A 24,961-nucleotide genomic window follows, 5' to 3' on the forward strand; every position below is an offset into this window, starting at 1 on the left:
CGAGGAGGCCGGGACGATGAGGAGGAGGAGGAGGAGGAGGAAGGCACTGCCGTGGCCCAGAGGACCCGCTGCCTCTTCTGCGACAGGTGGGGGGCCTCATGAGGAGCCCGCTGCGCTGCGAGCGCCCGGGCTCGGCCCGCGGGAGGGAGATGATGAATTCCGTCCGGGCTTGTAGCCTCGCTCTGTAGCTTGTTGATCGCTTACACGGCCTCTGTGGAACCAAAGGTGGGTTAGATTCAGACTGAAGGAAGGAAGAACGTGGAAAGAAGGTAATCCCCTTCCCTCGTACTGAAGCACTGTGGAGGATTTTCTCTTTTTTTTTCCTCTCTCTTTTTTCCTTCGCCAATATGGAGATGAGAGTTTTGATTTCGATGCTGCAGATCAAGCTGTTCCACCCACCTTGTGTTGGTGTGGTTTTTAGATTTCAGGTTTAACGCAGTCTTTGCTCTCAAGGAGTGTTTGGAAGTTAACAGGATCTGTGGGTTTGTCAAACAAAATTTTTGTCTTCATTGGCTTTGGTTTCAAAATGTTTGACAAACAAGGTAAAAGCTTCTATGTGAGGCATGTAAGCCAGTGCCTGGTCATCCTTTCTCAAGGGCAGGAAATGTGTTCTAAATTGCCCAGTAAGTCAGAACAGAGCATATAGCACTAATAAGTTGGAATTTAACATGTCAGTATTGCATATTTAACAGCTTGTTATTTACAGGTTGTTTAGTTCTGCTGAAGCTGTGTTCTCCCACTGCAAGACAGAGCATCAGTTTGATGTTAGTGATGTGATCCAGAAACACGGTAAGTTTTTGTCATGACTTATCACTTCCTTTTGTGTGTAAGTATCTCATTTAAAATACATTGCAAATATTAATTGGTTTCTAACTGATTTCCTGGTTCGCAGCTGAAGCTTCCAAGATTGGATAAGATGAGCTATTGTGGAAAAAATGCTTTTACATTTTCTTGATGCTGGCTGCTTCCTGTATGCTTTTTTTACTGGTTAAGCTCTCAGCTGGTGACAAAAGTAAGATTGATCTCTGCTGGCTTGTGCTGATTCCTCACTGCCTACTTGATCGACCTGAGTCAGACACTACCTGATTGATCTGGTCTGCTATGATTGATCTGATCTGATCTGCTGGGAGCTCTTGCCTGAGCAGTGATGCTGCTCTTGGGCTCAGTATTTAGCAGAGCCCCATGGCTTGTGTCCGTCAGGTGATCACAGGAAGGCATATCCTCCCATATCGGTTTAATTCTTTCCAGTCAAGCTTAAGCTAAGCTTTCACTTGAAGCTGTCATTATAGATTATATATTGTAAGGTATGGTCTGGTCTGTTTTCTGTCTGAAATCCAGGGAAAAGTATTTTGGGTTTATCTTCGCTGTTCCTGGGGAGAGAACACAGTTAAACTACTATTACTTTGGCCAAGGTGGCAATTTTAAATCAATATTGGTAGGTATTCTTGACGCATAGCATCAATTTACATTCTCTTAAGCAGAAAGCTAAGAATATGAACAGGGGAGCACAACAGCCTAAAATAACAGGTAGCTAGTAGGAGATAAAAGAGTGGCTGTCCTGATGTACTTGCTGCCAAATGAGTGAAATCCCTGTTCATAGTCCCTATTTGAAAGTGTTCCATTCTTAATTTGTGGCAAATGTATTTGTCCTTTTGAGGGTGAGGATTTCCTGGTTCAGTCCTAAGGAGAAGAAAAACATAGATGGGAAACTTAAGATAGGAAGACTGCTCTAGATAGTGATGTACACCCCAAGGGGAAGTTTGAACCAATTACCAAGTGAACAGGTAATTAGTATTCACATAATTATAAAACGTGTGCTTTTCTGTAATACAAATCCTCTCTCCCTTTTTTTTCCCCTCTCAGGACTCGATTTTTATGGATACATTAAACTAATAAACTTTGTCCGATTAAAGGTAGGTGTGCCACGTACTACTTCTGTATTCTGATTCTGGAGAATAGGAAGTCAAAGTGCTGTGCTTTCAGTTTGCCCTTTTCTAATAATTGCATGAGATTTTGTATTGTAGTTTTAGAAAAAGAAATCACAGAAATTAAAATAGCTGTTGTTTGGTTTATCTAGATATGAGGCTGTTTTAATTTTAAATAGATTTAATTAATGTGAAGTTTTGTTTTCAGAAGGGAATGTTGAGACTTGCACAAAGCCTCCATGCTATGTAGTATCATCTTGTTTTGTTAGTTTTTCTTGGCCTTTGACTCTGCTGTCTCACTTCAGAAATGGGTTCACTTCTCAGTAACTGAAGTTTCTCAGTCCTTGCATCTGTGTTGGTGTAAAGCCTTTCCTGAGGGTGTGAGCTGGCCAGACCCCTATGCAGTAAGGACAATACCTGATCTCTTAAGTTACAGAACTTAAAGCTTTCCTAAAATGATACCTGAGTCAGGAAAGCTAATGGGAACCTACACTTTCAAGATAGGCCTTGGTATATTTTGTGTGTCTTGTGACTTTGTTCCTTTGTTCCTTTGTTATTCCCTAAAAGTTTAGGTTAAAACTCAGTACCATCTTACCTTATTAAGTATTTTTTTTACTCCAGTCTTCAAATTTTAAATCCTCAAGTAGTTATTTATAAGGCAAAAACTGAAGTCCATATCTGACTTCTTTTTTCCTAAGAAAGTATTAACTGGATGCAAACAGGAGAGAATACAGTGTTTCTGACATTTGTCCCTACAGCACTGTTCATGTAAAGAACACCTGACAGGATCAGTATCTTGGACTTATTGATTAGCTCTGTTGTGAACTGTGGGTCTGACACAGCCAAACACCTGAGTGAACTTGGTTCCTGAGAGCAGTGTAATCCTGCAAGTATCCCTCAGTATCTATCAATGTGCTGTGCATTACTGCTTGTCCTGAATTCCTTGATCCTGGAGCTGCCTGGGCTTGCCCAGGCTTTGCTACAGAGCTCCTTCGATAATACCCTGCATATTTTACTGTGTGTAAGAACAGGTCTTTGCCTATTTTCTTGAATGAAATTGAAGGGCTGGTGTTTTCAAAGAAACTCAGCTTACATGTTCTTCTCCTGTCTAGAAACCAACTGGAGCATATTTGAGTTCTCTCAGCAGCCCACTGCCTTGGGAAGGAGAGGAGTATTTGAAACCAGAACTAGAAGATGATCTCCTGCTTCAGTTTGGTAAATAACTGCTTCAGTATGACTCCTGCTTTTTGGGACAAATGTGGTATTGTCAGAGTTCATGTCATGTGAAGCCTTGTCACTGTTACTCAAGTGATTTATGTACCTGAGAAAGGCCACATACTAATTATATCTAATTTAATTATATCTAAACCAAATACGTCTTCTGGAAATAATCAAACACTGGTATTTAAGAGAGCTTGAATTCTGGATTTATTTGCCTTAACTTAGAGCTAGCTTCTAGGATATTTGCTTTTTCTGCCTAGTCTTGTGTTCTGTAGTTAGTCCTGTCAATTTCAGTTGTTCCTTTTTGTAAATCAACCTGCTTGTACAAAACATCCAAAGACAGAAATAGCATTAAATGTTTATGATCTGCTGTGAAGCCATCCATGATTGGTAGGTATTCTTTTTCCTTCTTGTTTCATCAGATATAGAAGATCTTTGTGAACCTGTAAAAGTTTTGCCTTCTAATGGTTTAAATGATACCATGGTGCTCCTTGAACAATTAAAACGTGCGGAATACAGAGCCAGAGCCGCAGAAGCAGCCTTGGCTAGAGCACAAGATGATCTGCAAAAAATGAAGTAAGTGTCTGAATTGAAGTTTTGGGATGTTTTTATTTGATGTGTTTTAGAGTAGATGTTCATGTTCAAAGACCAATAGAAATTGAAAGAAGTAGTAGAATGTAACTATGGAACAAACCTTGTGGTGGGACTGTAGGTTTGACTTGTTTGTTGTAGGTGATTAGTAAATGTCTTGTAGATGGTTAGCAAAAACTGCACAAAACCTGCACAGATTGAAAGAACAAAGTATGCTTAGGATAGCTAAGCAAGCACATGACTCAGAAACAGGTATTTTCCTTCGGACTACTCTTTGTTTTTGAGACACCTTTCTGTTAGTCCTTTAGGTAGGAACTTGAACGCTGAGGATGTACACACTGGAGAAGAGGGAGAGACTGAAAAATTAAATCCAGGACTCCAGATATATTCAGAGTTGGCTTCAAACAATAGTTGTTAGTAGAGTTCAGTCACACTTTGGAGAAACTGGTAGTGAAATTAATAAATCAACTTTTTTCAGCTACTTTTGTTTTCAGTATCAGATGAGGGTTCTGGTGGTAAGAATATTCAGTGCATCACAGTCAGGAATCAGGACATCCTGATTTAGATTAGCAATTTCTAAATCTTGAAGTCTGCAAAATATGGATTGATGATGCTGATGGATAACATGGAAATACAAACTTCATTTAAATCCTCTACAAACATGTCATTTCAAGATCACACTGACTGGGCACTGAGGAACTGAAATGGCATTTAAGAGACTTGGAAAAATAATTCGTGTTCTTTTGTGTGAGAAGTTAATCAGCAAAAAAACTTGTGTTGTAAAATACATTTGAGGGTTTGTTGTACATTTTGACAGTACACACTTGGTGCTACAGGTAACTAAGTGCACCAGAATAAATTCATGTATTCAAATCCTCTCAGCTGTGAACAATTATTTATGCTAAAAATGGTCAGTTTTGTCTTCAGGTGAGTTTGAATTTTGCAAATTGTACTTTATAGCATACAGTGCTTTTCTGGTATCTCTGTGTACATAATGCATTCATTGATCATAAACAGTAAGAATGAAAGAAGTTTGTCACTGTGCTTCAAAAACTTGGGCGTATTTTCTGTGTGTCTTTTTGCCTTCCTTGTGTTCCATTCATTTTCATTTAAAAAAACCCAACCTTCTCAGGTCATCAGTAGCCGTTTCTTTTGAGCTCTCTAAACATCAGTGAGACTTACAGAATTTTGATTTTTTTTGAAGTTAGTCTATCGAGTTATCTGCTCTTGTAAGAGGGAGCCTTTAATTTTTCTTTCTCCATGCAGCCTCTTCAATTCAGCAGGGATTGGTTGGCAGCAGAAATAGCCAGATGTAGATCTGATGAAGCAGCACAGTTTTAAATTATGGACAGATGAGCCAGTTGCATTGTAGTAGTCTAAATGCTGTATTTCAGTGGTTTGTGCTGGAGGTTATTCCACAGAAAGAGATCATCTGCTCTCAGGTAAACCTCTGTGAAAGAAAGACGGTAACAGTTCTATAAATCAGGTCGCCTCTAGCGTTAGATGTAACTTAGAGATGTAAGAGCACAGCTTGTCTATGTTGAGTTTTTTAATCTGTCACCCGTTTAGAGGTGATGGCTTTTGTTTTAACTTGTCTTTTTTCTTGATTAAAAAAGACAGTAGGGCAGCTTTGTCTCTGGAGTTTCTTTGGTGCTTGTGTTGCGTGCATAGGTTAGAGGAACTATTGGCTTAAATAATTTTAAATTAAATCATTTATGTCTCACACGGTGCTTATACTTAATTGTGTCTCATAGAATCTATTTTATTAAAGTTTAAAATTTTGTCACGTAGATATTTGTATAAAAATAAAAAAAATGCAAAGTACTATAGTAAAGAGCAATATTAAAAATAAGATCCTGACGGTTTCTGTGTAGGCAAACACAGGAAGTTTCTGAAACTGACAAAATTTCAGTACAAAATCCCTTACCATATTCTCTTCCCCATCCAAACTAGCTGAGCAGGGAAGTATTTGAAATGTCAGGAATGAAACAGTATTTTTGGTTTTGTTGTTCCATAAGGAGAGTACTGGTAATGAGACTGTTACCTACAGTTTCTGTATGTGTCGTTCCCATTTAAGAAAGTATGATTGCCATTAAAGGTAAGTGTCAGTGGTCTAGGATGCAACTTTTGTTGCTATTGGACTGTAGACCTTGGAGGAATATTGTCTGGCTGAAGGGTGTTTGCTATTTCACTTCATTGTGGATGTAGTATGATCTGTTTGTTAACATCTAATGGTGTTTTCATTATAAACCCCTTGTGTATTTTGTCATCAAACCTGCTTTGAGGAATGAGAACATGGAATCATGGAATGGTTGGGTTGGAAGGGACCTTAAAGCTCATCCAGTTCCATCTCCCCTGCCGTGGGCAGGAACATCTCTCACTAAACCAGGCTGCTCTGAGCCCTATCCAGCCTGGCCTTGAGCACTTCCAAGGATGGGGCATCCACAGCTTCTCTGGACAACCTGTGCCAGGGCCTCACTGCCCTCACAGTAAAAAATTTCTTCCTAATATCCAGTCTAAACCTACTGGTTTTCTGTTTAAAAGCCATTTGTCCTTGTCCTATCATCCCATGTCCTTGTCCAAAGACCCTCTCCATATTTCTTGTAGCCCTTTTAGGTACTGGAGGGACACAGTGGGGTCACCCTGGAGGCTTCTTTTCTCTAGGCTGAACAATCCCAGCTCTCCCAGCCTTTCTTTCTGTGTTGTAGGGAGTGCAAGACCAGGGAGGAGGGAAAATAAGCAGCCTGAAATTAAAGTAATAAATTGAATTTTAAGCTGTTTTCTTTTCACCCAGATGTCTCAGTTTTAAAATGATTTCTTCTACCTTCCAGTAGTCACCCAGTGTTATGTGGGCTGCAGTTCTTGTGCTCTTTGTATCAGAGTCCATATCTGCATTGCACAGCCTGAAACACCTTGACCACTGCAGTGCTGGCTTTTGTACCAGCAAGTGCAAAATAGATAATTCTGCCTTAAAAATAGAAACTACTCCCCACTATTTCACTGCTAATAGTTGCTTGCTGTAAGCAGAAAGCAGGGCTTGCAGGAGGGTGCTGGAGGGAGTGCGGAGGTGCAGCAGCCCCGAGGAGCCTGCAGAGGGAGGATGTGCACACCCAAAGCTGGTCCCATTGTTGCCAAAGCCCCGGGCAGCCTGGATTCCTTCCCTCTCCCAAGCCCTTTCTCCCCCCTGGCCAGCCTGCTTTTCATGGTCCCATAAACACATCTCAAGGGTATATTTCAATTGATTACAGACAATTTGCTCAGGATTTTGTGATGAACACAGATGTCAGGAGCAGCTTGTCATCCAGCGCCATTGCAGACCTTCAGGAGGACGAGGATGGCGTTTACTTCAGCTCCTATGGGCATTATGGGATACACGAAGAGATGCTAAAGGTTAGAAAGTCATCTCCACTGCATCTTAGTAGGACTAAAGAGGAGAGGTGCAATGAAGTGGGCTGTGTGCCTGTAAATGTACTGCAGAGCAGCTGCATTTTTAACCCTTTCTGTCCAGGAGAGCTTTTTGGTGGCAGTTGAACTGAGAGATCTTTTTTCAGTTTTATTTCCTTTGTATAAATTTTCTTTACAGGAAGCATTAGGAACATAAAATCATTTATAGTTATGCTTGATATTACAATACCTGTACCACAGCTCTACTTTGCCAAAAGTAGCTTTTTCCTGTTTGTTTAAAACATGAAGGATAAAACATAGTACAGACAGTGAATATTTTTCTTTAGTTTTATATTTTCCTCACAATTTAAATTTGTTAGGCAAGACCATTTCTCAAATATTGCGGTTTTCTCTTGCACTGGGTAAACAGAAATTGTTACTTGTGCACAGTTCAGTGTATTAGTAACGTGACATTGAGCAGCTGGAACAGTACACTCCTTTTATATGCTAAAGATGAAAAAAAAATGATGCTTAAAACTTCTCAAAGGCAAACCTATGCATGCCCTTTTAACTTTAAAGTAAGAAAAAACAAGCACAAAGCCCAACAGCTTCAAATTAACTTGTAAATTAAAATCTCTTAATGCTTCCTTTCAGAGAAAATGTCACAGTTGTGAAAGTTATGAGCAGTTCTATCATTTTAAGGCATAAATAAATAAAATTCCTGTCTAACGTAGAGTAGAATACAGAGTTGTGAAGTGACTTTGTCCCTGCAGCTAGCATATAAAGCTTTCAGCTTTGTAAATCATTTAGTGGCCCCAGTGCAGAAATACACATGAATCTGTGTTAAGAATAGTGTGAGTGTGAGGTTAATATTAAGGGGAGGGGATTTTACAGAAGCACAGAAATGGCTGCAGAAGTAGAAGAATGTTTTCCAAAACATATGGTTATAAAAATACAACTGAAGTCTTGAAGATAAATAAAAATGATAGGTGTTTGGTTTTGCAGCTGTATAAAGCTGTCATTTGACATGATGTAGGCTATAGGATGAGGAAGCCTTTCTGCTGGCTAATAAAGTTTACAATAAATCTGCATCTCTGCATGAGGAAATTGGTACAAAATTGCATTTTACTGATTTCAGGGTATGTTTGTCAGAATGCTTTTAAGAAGACTTTTGACTTTTCAAAACATAGGAAAACGATTGTTTTTATTCTGTGCACATTGAAATTTTTTCTTTTTGCTAGGCATTCACTATGATTTTTTTTTCCTGTTTACCATATTTACATAAATATAGTGGCTTACTACATGAACATTTTATAGAAAGCAGTCTTGCTGTCTGAATTGTAAGCCCATTTCTGAAACTGTTCAGTCTCAAAACCTTTTTTTTTCCTTATGCCTGGTAGTGGTAGAGACAGAGTTTCAATTTTGGGGTTTTTTCTGCAAATACTTCAGAGGTGGAGCAAGAATATTGTTACTTCACAGTGGTCAAGTGACTGGTGTTTCCTTTTTTCTACCTTTTTGCTTGAGAATTTCGTGGATGACATCTTAATAAATTTTTTTATTAAATATAATAAATTATTTTTAAATGATATTTTTAAAAATTAAAAATAAGTATAATAAAAAAAGAAATCATCACGTGGAGGTGTTGAGTAGGAGAAGGGGACTGATGAATAGACACCTGAAGTGCTTGGCTGTGGCTACAACTGCAATGAGTTGGGGCAGTGCTGACGCAATGTGAGGGGCAGAATGCAAGGCTGAAAGCTTTCCAGCTGGCTGCTTTCTCAATTGATTATTTATTTTTGAACTTTTTTGGTCCTTTCAGCAAATCCTATTATATACTGCAGTAGAGGTGAAGTACTAAAAATAGTTGCTCTGAATATAATACCATAGCAAATGCAATATGGTTTTAAAGGATCGGGGTTTCTGTTATTAATATTAATTATGTAGGATTTTAAAGTAGAATTTTCTGAAATAAACCCCAGCTGCTTCTCTGGGTCATGTGTGTGTGATAGTACTTTCACACCTAAAGCTGGATTTTAACATTTTCAAGCCTCAAAATAAATTTTTGTCTCCAGAATTTTTGTTATCATATCCTTTGTTTTCAGTCACTGTTTTCGATCTCGTTCTTTTATCAAAATAGGCTTTGTTCTTTCTCACTGTAGAAAATTTCTGTTTCTCTGTTGTTTCTAGAAATTCTTAACTTGCTGCAGTAGAAAAAGATTAGATTCAATAGAAGCACTGGGATTTTATACTTCAGCATTATTTGCTCTAGACAAAAAATTGCTGAAATTTTTTTTTACATTTTCTGCAACACTTGAACTGCAACAGCAACTCCAAAACCTGTATTTGGCTGTCAATTTGTGGACCTGCTGATGCATGTTAAGAGAATCAATGTTTTAATAGATTACCTTGCTGGTAAACCGAGCTATGCTGCTGGCTTTGATATACTAAGTACCATATATGTTTTGTTCTATGCTTGAAAATATTCCAGCTTCTCTGGCCCTGTTGTCTTTCAGTCAAACTTACACTGTGTTGGACTTTCATAAAATGGGCTGTACAGCTTTAACTACTAGCTTGTCATCAGATTGCAAATTTGCAGCTTGTTCAGAAATAAAAACAATTTGATGCTGAACTTTTTTTTTTGAAGAAATCTCAGTGTCACAGGGGTGTCAGAGAACAAAATATGATACAAAACATTTTATGAGCTTGTGATTCAAATTTTCACCATTGTATGGGGGTTTCTATGTAAAGTTGGTATAGTATTCTCATTCTGTTACTGCTGTTCCTGGGTAATGATGAACAGGTATTAAGAACTTTGAAACATTGAAAAAAAAAATAGCAGAATCAGGAAACCACAAAATAGTTTCTTATTTTTCCTCCAGCTGAGGCAACTGGCTTCATTTGCCACAGTAAATTCTGAAATATTATCGTATGGAAGTGTCACGATTGCAGGGGCCATGTAAGTACAGTATGCACAAAACATCCTTAGGCCAAGTTAAAAAGCAAGGTGTTCAGCATTTTTGAGTTTTATGCTGTACCTAGTAGAAAAAGTGAACCCTCTTTGTTCTTTGACTAATAGGATAAAGTCCGTACAGAGAGCTATCGTGACTTCATCTATCAAAACCCACGTATCTTCAAGGACAAGGTGGGTAAAACTGCTCAGAAGATACAGTAATTTCTGTGGTTTATTTTGTCTCAAGTGGTAGAAAACCTGCAGGTTAGCTACTCTGTAGCTCTGGGAATGGAGAGTTGCAGTGCCAGGATTTGATTTAATGTGCTGTGGCTTTATTAGGTGGTGGAGAGCTGTTGAGCTGCTGGAGGGTGCAGCATGCTGATAAGAGCAGTGGTGATCTCTATTGTCATTGTGCTGTGTGCCATGGCGGGGGGTTCATTAATTATCTTGGTGGGGTGAAGTTGGGCCTCTCTTGTGGAGGATATTAGGTGGAATCTCTCTGAGGGCTCTTTACCAGGATTAAGTGAATTTCTGTGTATGCCTGATACAGTAAAAATGTCCTGGAAGCCCAGGAAAGAATTCATATGTAACTGATTTTTTTGAATTAGTGCTGTTTTGTGTCTCCAGACTGGGCTGTTATTATTACAGGGCTTGGAACTGTGAGCTGGTATTTCAGTTGCAGTGAGGAGGGATTTCACTAGGATTTTACAGTAGTTATGACCCCTGTACAGTAATGATCCTCTTCTTGTCTTTTGTATTTCTGCTGTCTGTTTCTGATGAGTTCATTGTGTTTTGAGTTCACAGAACTGTAGGATGGTTTGAGTTGGAAGGGGCCTGCAGGATCATCCAGTTCCAACCCTTCTGGCCTGGGCAGGGACACCTTCCACTAGATTAAAGTTGCTCAGAGCCTCATCCAGCCTGGCTTTGAATGTTTTTTTTCAGGGATGGGGCATTCACACCTTGTCTAGGCAACCTGTGCTGGGGCGTCACCACCCTCACAGGGAAGAATTTTTTCCTAGTATCCTATCTAAGCCTACTCTCTTTCATTTAAATCCATTCCCTCTTGTTCTGTCACTCCAGGCCCTTGTAAAGAGTCTCTCTTCATCTTTCTTTTAGGTTCCTTTTAGATACTGGAAGGCCACAATTAGGTCACCACAAAGCCTTTTCCAGGCTGAACAATCCCAATCCTCTCAGCCTTTCTTGGTAGGAAAGGTGGGAGAGATACAGTTCTGTCCTGGCAGGAAGTATTTCAGTGTTTGATAATGCCTGTTTTTTGTATGTTCTACCTCAGTTTTCAATTGGCAACTACAGCAGGAAAAAAAAATAGGAAATAGTTTTCTTCCCTTTTTTGCCTGAATTCATGTCATAAGCCTGTTTCTACTAAACATTTCTACACCCTTTGATTATAGTGAGAGAACAAGCAAAAGTGTTCTAGAATTATGCCGCCAGCTGCCTAAAGGATGCAGGTGAGTGCGTAGGTGGGCAGCTCATCTAACAAAGCAGAAAGATCAATAAAGGAAAGAAAACTTCCCGGAGAGAAATTTAGTTTCACAGATGCCCCTAAAATTGATAACTGCAGGTTTTCACAGGGTAAGACTGATCTGAAGTTACACAAAATGTGAGGCCTTGTGGAACAGTAATTTTTCATGATTGATAGTGTTTCTCCTGTGCTGTATGGACACGCTGGGAACATTCAAAGCAAAAAGTAGATTAGCTGTTAGAGTCGATGTTGCTTCAGCCCCAGGAGTAGATACACATGCTCAGGAAACGGCTTAGACAGTGTGTGCACTTACTCTGTGTAAAAGCATTCAACTTCTCTGAAGAAAATCTCAGTTATTGCAACATCTGCAAACTGATTTCTGAACATGGTTTTTGCAGCAGTTTCTCAATCAAGGTTACCTCATATTCATGGTGTATCCAAACTCGTCATGGTGTGTTGAGGTTGAACTGAAAGGCAGATTCTCAGTTGCGTTGATTTCCCAGTATCCCCCATCCATGTGACCAGTGCCTTGCTTAACTTCCGTGTCTGGCCAAATGATGTAACTCTCTTGGTACACTGATATGGAGAATATATGGAGTTTTCTGCAGAAATCTGGCTTTGAAGTGACATCTGTTACACACTTCTGCTGAAGGAGCTGTGTAAGATACTTTGCTTAACTTAATGTATTGTATAATGCTTTCAGAACCATACTAATGAGTGAAAATTCCAACTTAAAGGCTGTTTTCCCTTCAATTTTAATTACAATTAAAAAAAAAAGAAAAAGTCTGATTCTGTATTTCCTGGAACTCTCCTATGGTATTCCTCCCTAGAAAACACATGGGTGCTGCTGATGCTTGGTTTTTTCTGAATGGAGAATTGTGAGGTAGTTCGGGAGAAGCTTTTTCAAAGAGCTGAATTTGTATATCCACTTTTGATTCGAGTCTGCATCCTAACCTTTAGGATACTAAAGAGGTGTGATTGCATGGTGATAGATGATAACAGAGTATCTAGGATCGTTTATTGTGCATATTGTATTCGGAGCCAGCCAATTTGTTTGTTCTCTGTCAGCTTTCAAAATAAATTATTAAAACTTGAATGAATCCTTCTTGCTGCCTTTGTTTTCAACCTGTCAAATGTATTTGAGATAAGAATGGGACAATTCAGGTTACCTGACAGGAGTAATGAAGGTGGATGTACTCAGTAAAAGGAAATGTGGTCCATTTTACAATGAAATTATTTTTAGGTGGAAAAATAACTGTTTAGTAAAGCATGTTGCCATACTTAGTTTTTGTTGAAGGACTGAAGTCTGAGGCAAGCATCAATGCCATATTCAGGGAATAAAATGTGCTTTTAAACCACTGTGCTACTAAGAGTTCATTGATGAAATTAATTTAATTGGCCAAAGTCCCTGGCCTCCTGTTTTTCTGAGTTTAAAGTAATTTTTTCTGTCACTGAAAGTAGGATATCAGTTTTGATTGGACTGCAGAGGAGGATGTGAAGCTGCCATGTGTTATGGTGCAGTCAAATCACCAGTCCAGCTGCTCCAGGTCTTTGGTGAGAGGCCATATGTGATCACTGCAAGAATGCGTGAGCTATAGACCCTTGTCCTTAGGCTAATTGGTGATCACTCTGCTTGTCTTTCCCTTCCTCACACCTATTCCAGCTTGTATATTTTCTCTCCAGTGCCTCTTTCTCCACCCCATCCCCTGCCTAAGGGTAGATGAGTTCCATCTGGGTTTTTAAGTGACCAGGGCATCTGTCCAAAGTGGTGTCTGTTTTGATTTTTTTCCAATTTGTGGTGATTGCTCTCTTTCATGCAACTGTACATCAAGATCATTCTTTCACAGTGGTTTATTTTTGGCTGTGGCTTCCAGCTGTCATGGCTCAGTAATTTTGTTAACTACCATAGGTGAAATGTTAGAATAGGTGATGTTGGGGGGTGTGAGATGTCAGCAGCTGGAAGAATATTGATTTTTATTTTCTATTCCTGTCTCCAGCAGATTCAACTTAGGGATTTCTGTAGCCATAGCATGTTCTCATGTAACTTCTGAGTTGTAGAGTTGACTCCTTTTGAAACATAGCTGCAAAAGAGTTGCAGGTGGAACAAGTAACTCTATCCACAACTTCCCTTCTCTCTGCACAAGCTGCTGTAAAAAGTCATCGTACTGATGCTTTTTAGTCTGTTTCCAGGTTGTAAATGGCTCTACCAAGACAGGTGGCAGTCAGTTCTTCAGTCATTGCTTCCCAGACCGCCACAGCAGAAGCTCCTTTACACTGTACTGCTAGGGATAAACAGCTGGTTTCATTCATGCTGGCTCCAGGATCGTTGTTCTGTGTCCTTCATCAGAATGTATAAAATTGTATGCAAGGAAGACAAGCAGACCTGAGGTGCAGAGCACTCCAACATTCTCTTTGCTGTTCTTTGTCAGGTGAAATGCAAGGTTTTGTTGGGCCAAAGCAAGAATGATCAGTAGCTTATAAGCTGGAAAGTGTATCAGCAGCAGGGTGCATTATTGCCTTGAAATATTTTGTAAAATGGGGTTATAGATCTCAAATGTGGGATTGATTACTGAGGGATTTGATACCTTCTTTGGAAAAATGTTTAATGTAATGAAAGCTGTGAGGGTAGGTTTTACAGCACTGTGTGCTCTGAGGAGAAGAGACAGTGAAATCAGTTTTCCTTTCTAATAAATTCTTGCTATGACTGGTAATTCTGACTCAGTATTCTTGTCAACTTCAGTTGTACTTAAGTTGTATTTACTCTCCTATTTAGGGCTTACGTATGGGAAAGGCAGTCTGTTTTTACAGTTCTGATTCTGTTCACGGTTAAATGCTGTACCTGATATGAGTGCTTAGGAAACTTGTTTTGATTTTCAGACTTCAGCACATTTTTTGGCTTAGTGCTTAGGGTTTTTTAATGCCGTTAGTAAAGCTTAGCTATATTAGATAGGAGTCTAACAATAAGACCACTGATGATCTGGCCAATTCAGTAAAATACACCCTCAGAATGTCTAGAGATGCCTTTCAGCCCCCGTAATTCTGTGGAAACATCAAGCCTGGAACTCAGCTTAAAAATCTACTGTAACACATTCATTGTGTTTTTAGCTGTTGAGAAGTTTCCAGCCCTTAGAAGAAATACACTGTTATGATAGCAAGGCCTGGAAAAGGCTACTTGGTGAAATCTCTCTTGATGAAGCTTAAAACTGCTGGCAGCTCAACTCTACTTACTAATAAATTCAATACTCTTTTCTTAGTTGCTTCACATTTTTTCAGTCTCCTGTAGTAGCTAATATGTGATATACAAAAACCCAGGGATTTTCATGGATCTTACTGGGCTGAGTGTACTTTTTGCAGCTCTAGTGGTGAAATTTACTCTTTCATGAAAACTCTAGGGATTCCATCTTAACTGGATTTTTTTAGCTCTATTTTGATTATAAATAGTATTAGACAGAAAGTATTTCTAGGTGTTAAACTGTGCCAGTGACCATTTTAAAAATTAGTCATCTTGAGCCATAGCTGTTTTGAGGCACTGTGGCCATGTCTGGCAGAGAATTCCTAAATAAAGTTTCTGAATAGACTGTTAATTAAAATCTGCAGCTAGAATATGTTTCTCCAGTGCCAGTGCTAAGTTCAATTATCAGTGATTCAGTGATTAAAATTGCTCAGGCTATAATTTCCTTTTTCTCCTGTTTGTGTAACATTTTAGGTGTTTCCCACGTAATTGCTTGCTGTTGTTTCCCATGTGACTGGGTTAATCTGCAGCTGGAGTTAGTGTGCTTCATTGTCTGTCTGGAAAAGGTGGTAGAGTGTGGAGTTAGAGCTGCAGTTTGACTTGGATATCTCTGCATGTAACAGCAAGACTTTATTCCTTCTGTTGGAATATGGTATCCATATCTATATGATGTAGAAAGAGGTGTAGAAAAATCATAGCAAGGGAAGTAAGATGGTTTTGCTTTCATTTATTCGTTTCAGGTGGTTTTGGATGTTGGCTGTGGAACTGGAATACTCTCCATGTTTGCTGCCAAAGCAGGCGCGAAGAAGGTGATTGGAGTTGACCAATCTGAAATCATCTATCAGGCCATGGACATCATTAGGTAGGAAAAGTTGTGGTTGTTAGTTTTCTGTTTCTTTCTAGGAATTTTAAATAATTTCTATATTTTGGCTGTGTTACAGAAAATAAAAGCCTTACCCTGTCAGCTGCTCTCCCCTAATTCAGCATTGCTGAAAGTGCATTCTGTCCTCTTCATTAGTGTCAGAACTAGCACTGAACCCTGAGAGACACCTCTGGTACCTGGCTACCAGTTAGGATTTGTACTCCTCCGCTCAACTCTTGAACCTTATGGTATAGACCCATCTCCTGGTTCATTTATCCACTCCACGTGTCACTAATTTGACTAGGGAGAATATGTAGGGAGGCTGAGCATAGGTAAAAAGCAAGCAATGACATCTGAAGACTTGCAAAGGATTTCCTAGGGTGAGGTAGGAGGAGTGTAGGTGTACATGTGCACTGTTGATACCTGAAGCCTGTAGGTTTTTTCATTTAGGTTGATTTTGTAAGAGCAACTGTGAAAAAGAAAATTCAGGTAGATGCTGAAGAATTTGGGAGTGACAGGTTTTTTTTGTGCAAGCTCAAGTGGTACAGAAGTAATGTTGTCTGTGCAGAATTTGTTAGGTACCAGTTACACATTGGTGGTGCAGCACTGCACACTTGGATGCTGTAAAATTATGTTATTATGCTGTAAAATAAATATCTGCTTGGGAAAAGCACCATGTTAAACCTTAAGTGCATTTTGACTAAAATGCTTTTCTAGCACAAGAACTCATTCCTTATAGAGAACTTTTCCCATGAGTCCCTGACATTTTCAGAATGGTTGCAAATGTGAAATAGTGTTTTATATCTAATGTACTAGATAACAAATTCAGGGCTGTTACAACTTTCAACAAGTGCACAAAGTCCTTTGAGTGTTATTTATACTTAAGGGAGAGTAGAAGTAACAGTCAATATGTATTATCTTTGGGGAGGAGAAGGGCAGGCCTCTAAGAAAAACAATGAATCAAAGCTCTTAAACTCTTAAGAGTGATGAATTGCCACTTGAAGTACACAGCAAGTCATCAGTAAGGCTGCACATTTATAGGTACCTTCTGCTATAAAAGGTTCAATTCACATTAAAGTCTCCAGTTCACATCAAAACAATTTATATTTGTCTGGTTAAACCTACTTTTGCTAAAGGAATAAAGCTGACAATGTTGCAGTGGAGTAACAAATATTTATTGGAATACTAAACAACTCTGTAGCTTAAAAAATGACTGCTGGGGCGTGCTTCCACCTGTGGCTCAAGTATGTGCTCAAGAGCTTTTGTCCCTCCCAGAATTCAGGTTAATTTCTAGCATGCTAATTACTGGAAACGGTGCAACCCATGTGTGTAAGTAAACCAGAATACATAGCCTGAGTAGCCTTAAAAATAAACTTATTTTACACTAAATTATTGCCTTTTCTTTTTCTTGCTGTGAATAGTCCCTGTAAAATTTCTAGCACAGTGAGTGACTTGATTTTTGTCACTCATCACTGTTAAGCTAGAATAGAAAGTTGAAGCAGACTTCCTAAATAGCATCTCAGTTTTTCCTACAATGTGTAAATTGCCTTGGTTGGTTTGGGGTTTTTTAAACATTATAGTTGAAAACAAGTATGTAGTAAATTAATCCTTTTCCTCTCTGTTGATTTAAATCATGTCCTTGGATGTGGTCGTTTAGAAAGTTATCTTTAGATCTCTTTTAGTCCTTCTTAAATTATTGTTGTGGGTGGTAGCTCTTTAACATTTCTCACTTTGAACTTCTGGTTCAAATGCTCTAACTTCTGTTTAGAGCATTAAATAGGATATTAGTAATAAACTGCTGCCTTCTAACAGAAGACTGTCTTGTGTAGAGGATTTAATTGATCTTTACAGCAGCCCATGTGTTCAAGGGGACCTTTGACCCTTTCCTTTCCCTCCCTTCATACTGATCGTTCTTCCATTGTCTTTTAGATGGAATTTTTAATGTCATTACTGGTTTGTATTGAAAACCAGACAGAATGTAAGAGCAAGATATCAGGATAGGGAGGGAAGGGGTAGAGATAAGAACTGCAGTGGGAAGATAAATTTCTGTGGTGAGAATACTTTCCTGTCCTGTCCATAGCCATGGTAATAAAGATAAGTGCAAGAAAGACTAATATAATTTGCCAGGAAGAAAAACAGTACATTTCAAACATTTACACACTTAGTGATTTCACTGTCATGCAGGTCTTGTTTCAAAACGTGTCGTCCTGTCACAGTCCCTCCCTCCTTATGCAGGATGGTTGTGCCATGATGTGCATATGAGGTAGTACCTGATCACTGCAGGTACTGAACATTGCAGATGCTTTTGCCCAAATCACAGTGGGGAGGGTGCCTTTATTGTGAAATAACTGTAGTACTGATTTAGAGGGAAGGTTTGTTCTCGGTGACTTTGCAGCTGGTTTGGTTAAATAAAAAACCAAGTCGTGCAAAACAGCTTTGTAAGGAAGTTAATTTCCATTGCTATCCTGGTGTGGTGAGTAGGCTCTGATTGCTGTGGAGGTCAGAGGAGGAGAAATTGGAATAAGCAGCTTGTAAATGAAGAGGACCAGCAGTTTTAAATTGTCCTCTTCTCTATTTTCCTGGTTTCTGAAGCTTGCACATTTGCATGCATGGCATGTTGGAGGTATACAGATCTATTGTCTGCCATCTTCTCCTGGCACTAAATCTGCTGCAATTTTTAGCTACTTGGAAATGTTCCCCCTGAAATATAACTGAGGAATAGTACATTCCCGTGCTTCTTGATTAGTTAAACCAAAAAGTTTGTGAGGGGAGAAACGTGAAATACAGATGTCAGTATATCTCTCTTGACAGCATAAATTGGAAATAGAAACTAATTTGTTTATGTTTTGACTTGTAGATTAAATAAACTTGAAAACATTATTACATTAGTCAAAGGAAGAATCGAGGAAGTTGATCTGCCTTTGGAAAAAGTGGATGTAATCATGTCTGAGTGGATGGTAAGGTGCATGACTATTCTTTTAAAGTTATTTTCAGGAAGAAGATGTGTTTAATTTAATTTGAAAAGTTATTCTAGGAGTGATGCTATTTTTTTTAACCAAAGCATCTATCATGCTTCCAACAGTGTCACTGATAATGTTAGAGATGGGATGGCAGTCCTGATTATGTGGTACTTGGACACAATTCCTGATCCCTCTTGTTCAAGCTCTTTCAAGTCAAGCTTCTCTGAGTACAGTTAGGCTGCTGTAGGTGCACCAAATTTCTGTTATGTGGTTGGTTTGCAAATCCAAATAAAGTGCAAATAAAGCACTCAGTCATACTGTTCTGGCTGCTCAGGTGAAAGTAATGGAGAAATATTGTATTAGTCATCTAGCCAGCTCATTCTGATGGGTAAAATACCTTCAGTCTGCAAATTCAGCTAGGGACTGTCCTGACTGTGCAGGAAAGGTGATAAGGAAGGGAGGTGCTGCCTCTGGAAATCTGCAGATACTGGGAGAGCTTGAAAACAGCATTGCTTTTCATTGCTGAGTTTTAGTATAACAGTAAAAACACTGATTTTAAAAGTACAAAATAAGTGTGATGGACAGCAGGAAATGCAGTGTCTGAATGAGCCATCTCCTGGAATCCACTGGGTTTCAGCTGTTGGCCTGTTACCTTTTTCATGTGGTGGCTGATAACTGTTACACACCTGTCCTTGCTACCTGCTGTTAATCCTAATAAAGAAATCCGTGTTGCAAAACCCAGTGCCAGCCTGAGTTTCACAGTGACATAGAAATGCCTGTTCCTATCAAAAATGTGGTAGGAAACTTCTCTTGGAACTTATTTTTGGTAAACTGCTATTCAGTATGCTCATATCACAGGCCTTCGCACTTTGAAACACAGTTTTTCTTCATGCTAATTCCAGCTGTTGGGACTTAAAAATGCCTTTCTGCCTAAAATTTAAGATCAGTTATGAAAACTTATATTCAAGGTTACTTGTTTCTTTGTGGGGTTTGTTGTTTTTTTTAACAAACTATGGCTATTCTGCTATATACAAGGGCCTTTGGGGGACCGCGCTCACTGTGGATCCACACGTATCTACCTGTTTTTCAGGAAAAGATGAAAATAAATTGGTTTGCTTTTTTTTAAATCTTTATTTAATATTACATATATCAATGAACTAGAAATCTGCAGTTTTTCCTCCACTGCTGTAATGTACATTATTTGAAGCATGAGCTTAATTTAGTGTTGAGGTCGCTAGTTTCAAGGATAGTTTAAGCCAATGGCTTAAAACAGTGATTTAAAAATAGCACATTATGGTTGGTGATTTCTGACAGTATGGTGGCCTCACTAGAAATGTAATTATAGTCTTTCAGGGAAACTTCTGATCAGCTGCCTAATACATGCACCAAGATTAATGTTCCCAAAATCATATTTCTCCTCCTGGAGCCCAAGATTTGGTTTTAAAGGGAACCTGGGCAAGTGAGCTGAAGACATGTTGTAAATCAGTGCCTCTAAGGTGAAGTAAAGGATTTCAAAACTCAGCTCTTCTAAGAAATGTTGTATTGAATGTTGCATATTTTTCATTTGTGTGCTAATTTACCTTTTTATGTTGTAGTTACATTGTCATGTGCACTTCACTTAATTAGGTATTATAAATATTTAGGAATGTTAGGATAGTTATAGGTTGCTGCAATACAGAGATAAAGAGGACAATTCTGTGGAAGTAAGATTGATAGCTGGACAGTGTGCACACTGTTCCAACGCTGTTGAGAAAGGAACATTATGTTACCTGTATGCAGATGAAGATTCCTCTTTGTCTCTCTTTCTTGGGTGAATTTGCTTTTTCATTTCCTTCCCTACATGATACAGTGTGAAATCTGTTCTTACTATGTGAATGTAAGTGCTTGGAAATGTTGGAAATACTGTTTCATGAGAGCAAAAAAGAATTCAGTATATGTCAGGCCAATTTGTCTCTTTATGTAGAGAATCTGTATGGAATGGCAGAAAAATTCTCATGTTTTGCTTTGTAACAAGAATATGAAAAGTCGCAGTGCAGTTTAGAAAACAAACTACTTTTAGATTAAGTAATGTCAAACCCTTTTGTGGAGCCATAGCTTTGTTTTGCTTGGTACAGAGTGCTGCTTAAGACCAGTACACAATAAGCTTTTTTTTTGCTGTTTAGAGCTGTGTCTGGAACATTAGAAAATTAAAAACAAGTATGAGGCAACAGAGAGGAAAAATACTGCATTCTCCCAGGATTGTTTCTAGATTAGGCTTTCTGAAAAAGCTGTCACATAGAGCAGTGTCTTACAAAAGGTACAGCATTGCATTATGAGCATCTCAGTGTGATGGTTTCTGATGATCATTTACTTAATTGCAGAAGTCACCTATGACTGCCACAAACTGCTTGCTATTCTTCCCTCTCATTTGTAAATTTGTTCCCTTAAATTACGGAAAAATGGGAGAAGCATCTTAAATATTACACAGTGGGCAGGTGTATGTGAGTGCATGTGTGACTATGTAGAAATTCATATTTCAAATGCATACTTACCATTTTCCAAAATAATATTTTCCCAATTTAAATTCCTCTGGATATGTTTTTTTTCATGCTCCAGGGTTTAGAGGCTGAATGAAGAGCAACTGTCTCTTCAGTGGTTTTATTTAAGCCTGTGGAAGAAATGAGCAATGAACTTGTTTGTAAAGTACTAAATGCAGTTTGAGGCATCTGAAGTATGTGTGTTTGACGATGTTACCATCAGACCCGGACATTGCTGTGATAGTGTTCAACTAAACCCAGTGTGTAAAACACAGAGAGAGGCAGTGGGGGAGGTGTGACGAGCTGTGAGCTCTTCTCTTGCTGTCCAGAAGGCAGGTTGCTGAAGATGGAGGGCCTGTTGGACTTCCAAAGGCCCAGATAAAGCTCTTCAGACTTTCACTCCAAAGACAGCTGGACTTTCTTTTTAGCAAAACTTTGGTGAAGTCTGCAACCTGACACAAGGGATTTCTTGTGTGCTGTGAGCCAGGAGCACAAGGGAGAGCGGGTGGGCTGAAGGACCACTTCACCCAGCAAACCACATTGTCTTGGGAAAGAATACAAGAATGGCTGAGTAATAGCCCATTCTAATAACCAAACAGGTTCTCTAAGGAGAAAGTCTTTCAGTTCTTCGAGAAAGGTTATTTGGATGTAAGAATGTGTGGATTTTATATAAAATACCACTCTTAACCTTGTTTTTGTGGAGGTTTCCCTGTCCAGGATTGTTTGATGGTCTGTATCAGGGCTGCAAGGGCTTCTGGTGCATCATCCTGCTTGCCTGCCTAGAGCTCTGATGTGTGAAACCTTTAAAAACCTTAATTTGTGTAACTAAAAATTTGTTTACTACTACCAGGCTCTAGTATTTTGTTACTTGTCTGCTTGTAATAAGTCACCTACAGATAAATCCCTTATTCAGGCTGTCGACTTACACGCATTCCTGGGCAGGAAGATACAGCATACAAAGGTGACTGTGTTACTGCTCACATACTTAGGCAGGGTAAACTTCATAGGCTGCTTATTGAAAAGATGAGTGCAGAAAGAAACAAAATGTATGTAATGCTTTACTGGAATGTTCTTGCACAGCTGCATCTCTGTGCAGATTTTTTTTGCCATCAGTATTGCTTTTGCATCCTTTCTCTAGTAAAACTATAAAGCTAAAGGTTGCAAGTTTTGTTCACTTGAGAATATCTGCATTTCTTGTTTGTAAAGGGGCTTTACTGTGAGAGACAATTGCCTGAGATGGTTGTCTCAAATGCAGTGTTAGTGTACAACATGTACTCATAAGTTGGGGTTTTTTATGCAGTGCTTTATGGTCCTGAATGTGCAGTAGGGTTTTATACAAGATAAACCTGGAGAAGAGATGGACTGTCAGATTAAAATACACTGAGGATACAACCCGGTACTTGTCTTTCAATCATATCTTTGGTCAGATAGCTAATATTTTCTTTCCTGCTTTTTGTTTTCTTACTTTTTATTTCTTTCTCTTTTTTCAAAATAATTTTGAAATTATGTGAGGATGGGCTGTGAACAGAGGCATTCAGGATCTAGGGAAAAGGACAAGGAAGTGAGCATATCTGAAACACTGGAAACCATCTTTTCTCTCCTTCCTCCTTTCCCCTGTTTCTGTGAGAGATACACAGTTGTTCCCTTGGATGGTTTTTTTTTTGTAAACACCAGTAATGGGTATCACCTTTCTGCTCTTCACATCTTCCCATTTGCTGTTCTCACTTTTGTTTAAGGAAACAACAGGGTGTGCATAATGACAAAGTCAAACTGTGATTCTGAAATTTATGAGCTTGCTTTGTCAGTAATTAATTATTTCCTTTTTTTTCCTTTTTTTAATTAAATCATACATGAGAGATCAGCATGAAGGCAAACTTAGCATGTGGGAGATGGTGCTGTAGCAGAGCATGCTGAAGAATTTATGTGTAGCTGCTGCTTGTCATTTAAATGTGCTGCAGGTTTGGAGGGAATTTTGTTAAATAAAATGTAATTTTTCACGACACTGAGTGGGCCACATCAGTTCTGTGCATTTGTTAATGCCAGAGTAAATTTTGTATTAGAAATCAGAATCTGTTGTCCAATCTGTGTTGCATACCTTCTGTAACTTGTTCTACTCTGTAGGCCAGTGGAAATCTTGTAGTTAGAAATTTCAGTTTAAGAAAATAATGCACTTTTTTATACCCCTGGGGATTAAAAAAGATAAAGTCGACTCTGGGCCAGTGATTTGATAGTTGTTTTTCATCTCATTATATATTCAGTATTGGGGCTTACTGAATCTGGAGAACCAGACCAGGTTCAGTAATGTTATAGAAAATAATAAAATGCATCTTTGATAGCAGGCAGAGGGGAAACACAATGCTTATTCCAGTAGTTAAACATTTCTTCTCAGTTCTATCTTTACACGTTTTTTTTCTGCTGTACCTAAAATTCTGCTAATTCTTGCTGTTGTAAACACACTAATGCCACTTTTTGATGCTTTGAAAGACCTTAAACTCTTTTTCACCACAAAGATTATCATGATAAATACTGAAGCACTAAAGCTAAAAGAACTTGCAATACTTTACATTTTGATCAATTGGTAAAATATTTTTATGTAGCTTTGAATTAAAATGAAAATAAATACAAGAATGCTTTAGTATATTTGCATAATAGGAAAAAATCAACAGGACAGGATATTAAGGCATCGAAGATTTACGAGCCTTTTATAATTCTGTTAGGAATACAGAATACAGATATAAAGGACATATAAGAAAAGTAGCAATATTCACATTCCTGTGGATTCAGTGGGTGTCTCTTTGGGCAGACATGAGGCAGGGCAGGTGTGTGCTTGGACAGAGTTACTCCACAATGCTGTGTACGTCTGTTCCTGTCCAGATCTGTTTACATGGGGCTTTGTTGTTAGCTGGAGAACATTTTGTTTCAGCTTTGCAAATACAAGAAATAAGGATCTTCACGTTCCTTTTGAGAAGGAAATGGCCAGCTTTTTAGTAGGAAATGCATAATGGGACAGCATAAAATTTAAGGTGTTCTGGGCATTTGGGTTGTCTTTAACAGAGAAAGTGTCACCTTTTATGTGCCTTAGTTTAGCCACTATCAAGACTGTACTAATAATATGCAGCTCACAGATTTGTATCCTAGAGATCTCTGCACTGATTGATTTTGAGGGTGTCACTACATGCTTAAGAAAAAATAAATCCTTGACCATTTTTGGGGGCAAAGCAAGAGTCTCCCATAGCATCATGGGGAGAAGGTGTCAGGTGTAATTCTCCTTCCAGAGGGCTCCCCTACAGGTGGGGCAGCAGGCTGGGAAATTGCATTCTAATTTACACTACAGATGAGCACAGCGCACTGAGCAAAATGTGTAAGTTGTAAATGATTCGATTCAGTACCATTGATGCTTTATGTAACTTACAGGAATGCTATAATGAATTGGGAGGTGAGAGAACTGGGACTGGGGAGAGAGCCAACAGTACCAAAGTGGAAAGATCAGGGAAGGGACGGTGAGAATTTTTCTGTGTTTCTCATGAGAGAGTGCCTCCTAGCTCTACTTCTTGCACAGGCTGGCAGCCATAGTTAGTGGGCAGAAAGAAGGAAGTAAAGAGCTGAACCATAAAAATGTCACTTTGTGAGTTACTGACTCTTGCTGGTGAGTAGTGTTAAATATGTCCTAGAGGTTAGTTTTAAAATACTGTGAAAACAACTCATTTTCAGTTAAAGGCATCTAAAAATACTTTTTGTGAGCTAAACATGTTCTATTTTTAAGCGATAGGAATAATAGTATAAAAAACAAAACTGTGGTTCCATGCTGTGCTTTTGGCTTGCTGCGGGCATCGAATTATC

At 38.8% G+C, this 24,961-nt stretch overlaps 1 protein-coding gene across 1 annotated transcript in view; it reads left to right on the forward strand.

Moving 5' to 3' along the window:
• PRMT3 (protein arginine methyltransferase 3) overlaps positions 1-24,961 on the forward strand; it is a 117,667-nt gene that overhangs the window by 61,820 nt on the left and 30,886 nt on the right. Inside the window, exons 3-11 of the mRNA XM_017743644.1 lie at positions 5-86; positions 707-789; positions 1,864-1,913; positions 3,038-3,140; positions 3,569-3,722; positions 6,986-7,127; positions 10,198-10,263; positions 15,524-15,645; positions 18,503-18,602. Of these exons, the coding sequence (XP_017599133.1) occupies positions 5-86; positions 707-789; positions 1,864-1,913; positions 3,038-3,140; positions 3,569-3,722; positions 6,986-7,127; positions 10,198-10,263; positions 15,524-15,645; positions 18,503-18,602 (902 nt within the window). The remainder of the gene's footprint in view (positions 1-4; positions 87-706; positions 790-1,863; positions 1,914-3,037; positions 3,141-3,568; positions 3,723-6,985; positions 7,128-10,197; positions 10,264-15,523; positions 15,646-18,502; positions 18,603-24,961) is intronic.

This window comes from Corvus brachyrhynchos, unplaced genomic scaffold (genome assembly GCF_000691975.1).
Source record: "Corvus brachyrhynchos isolate BGI_N302 unplaced genomic scaffold, ASM69197v1 scaffold169, whole genome shotgun sequence".
Classification (NCBI taxonomy): Eukaryota; Metazoa; Chordata; class Aves; order Passeriformes; family Corvidae; genus Corvus; species Corvus brachyrhynchos.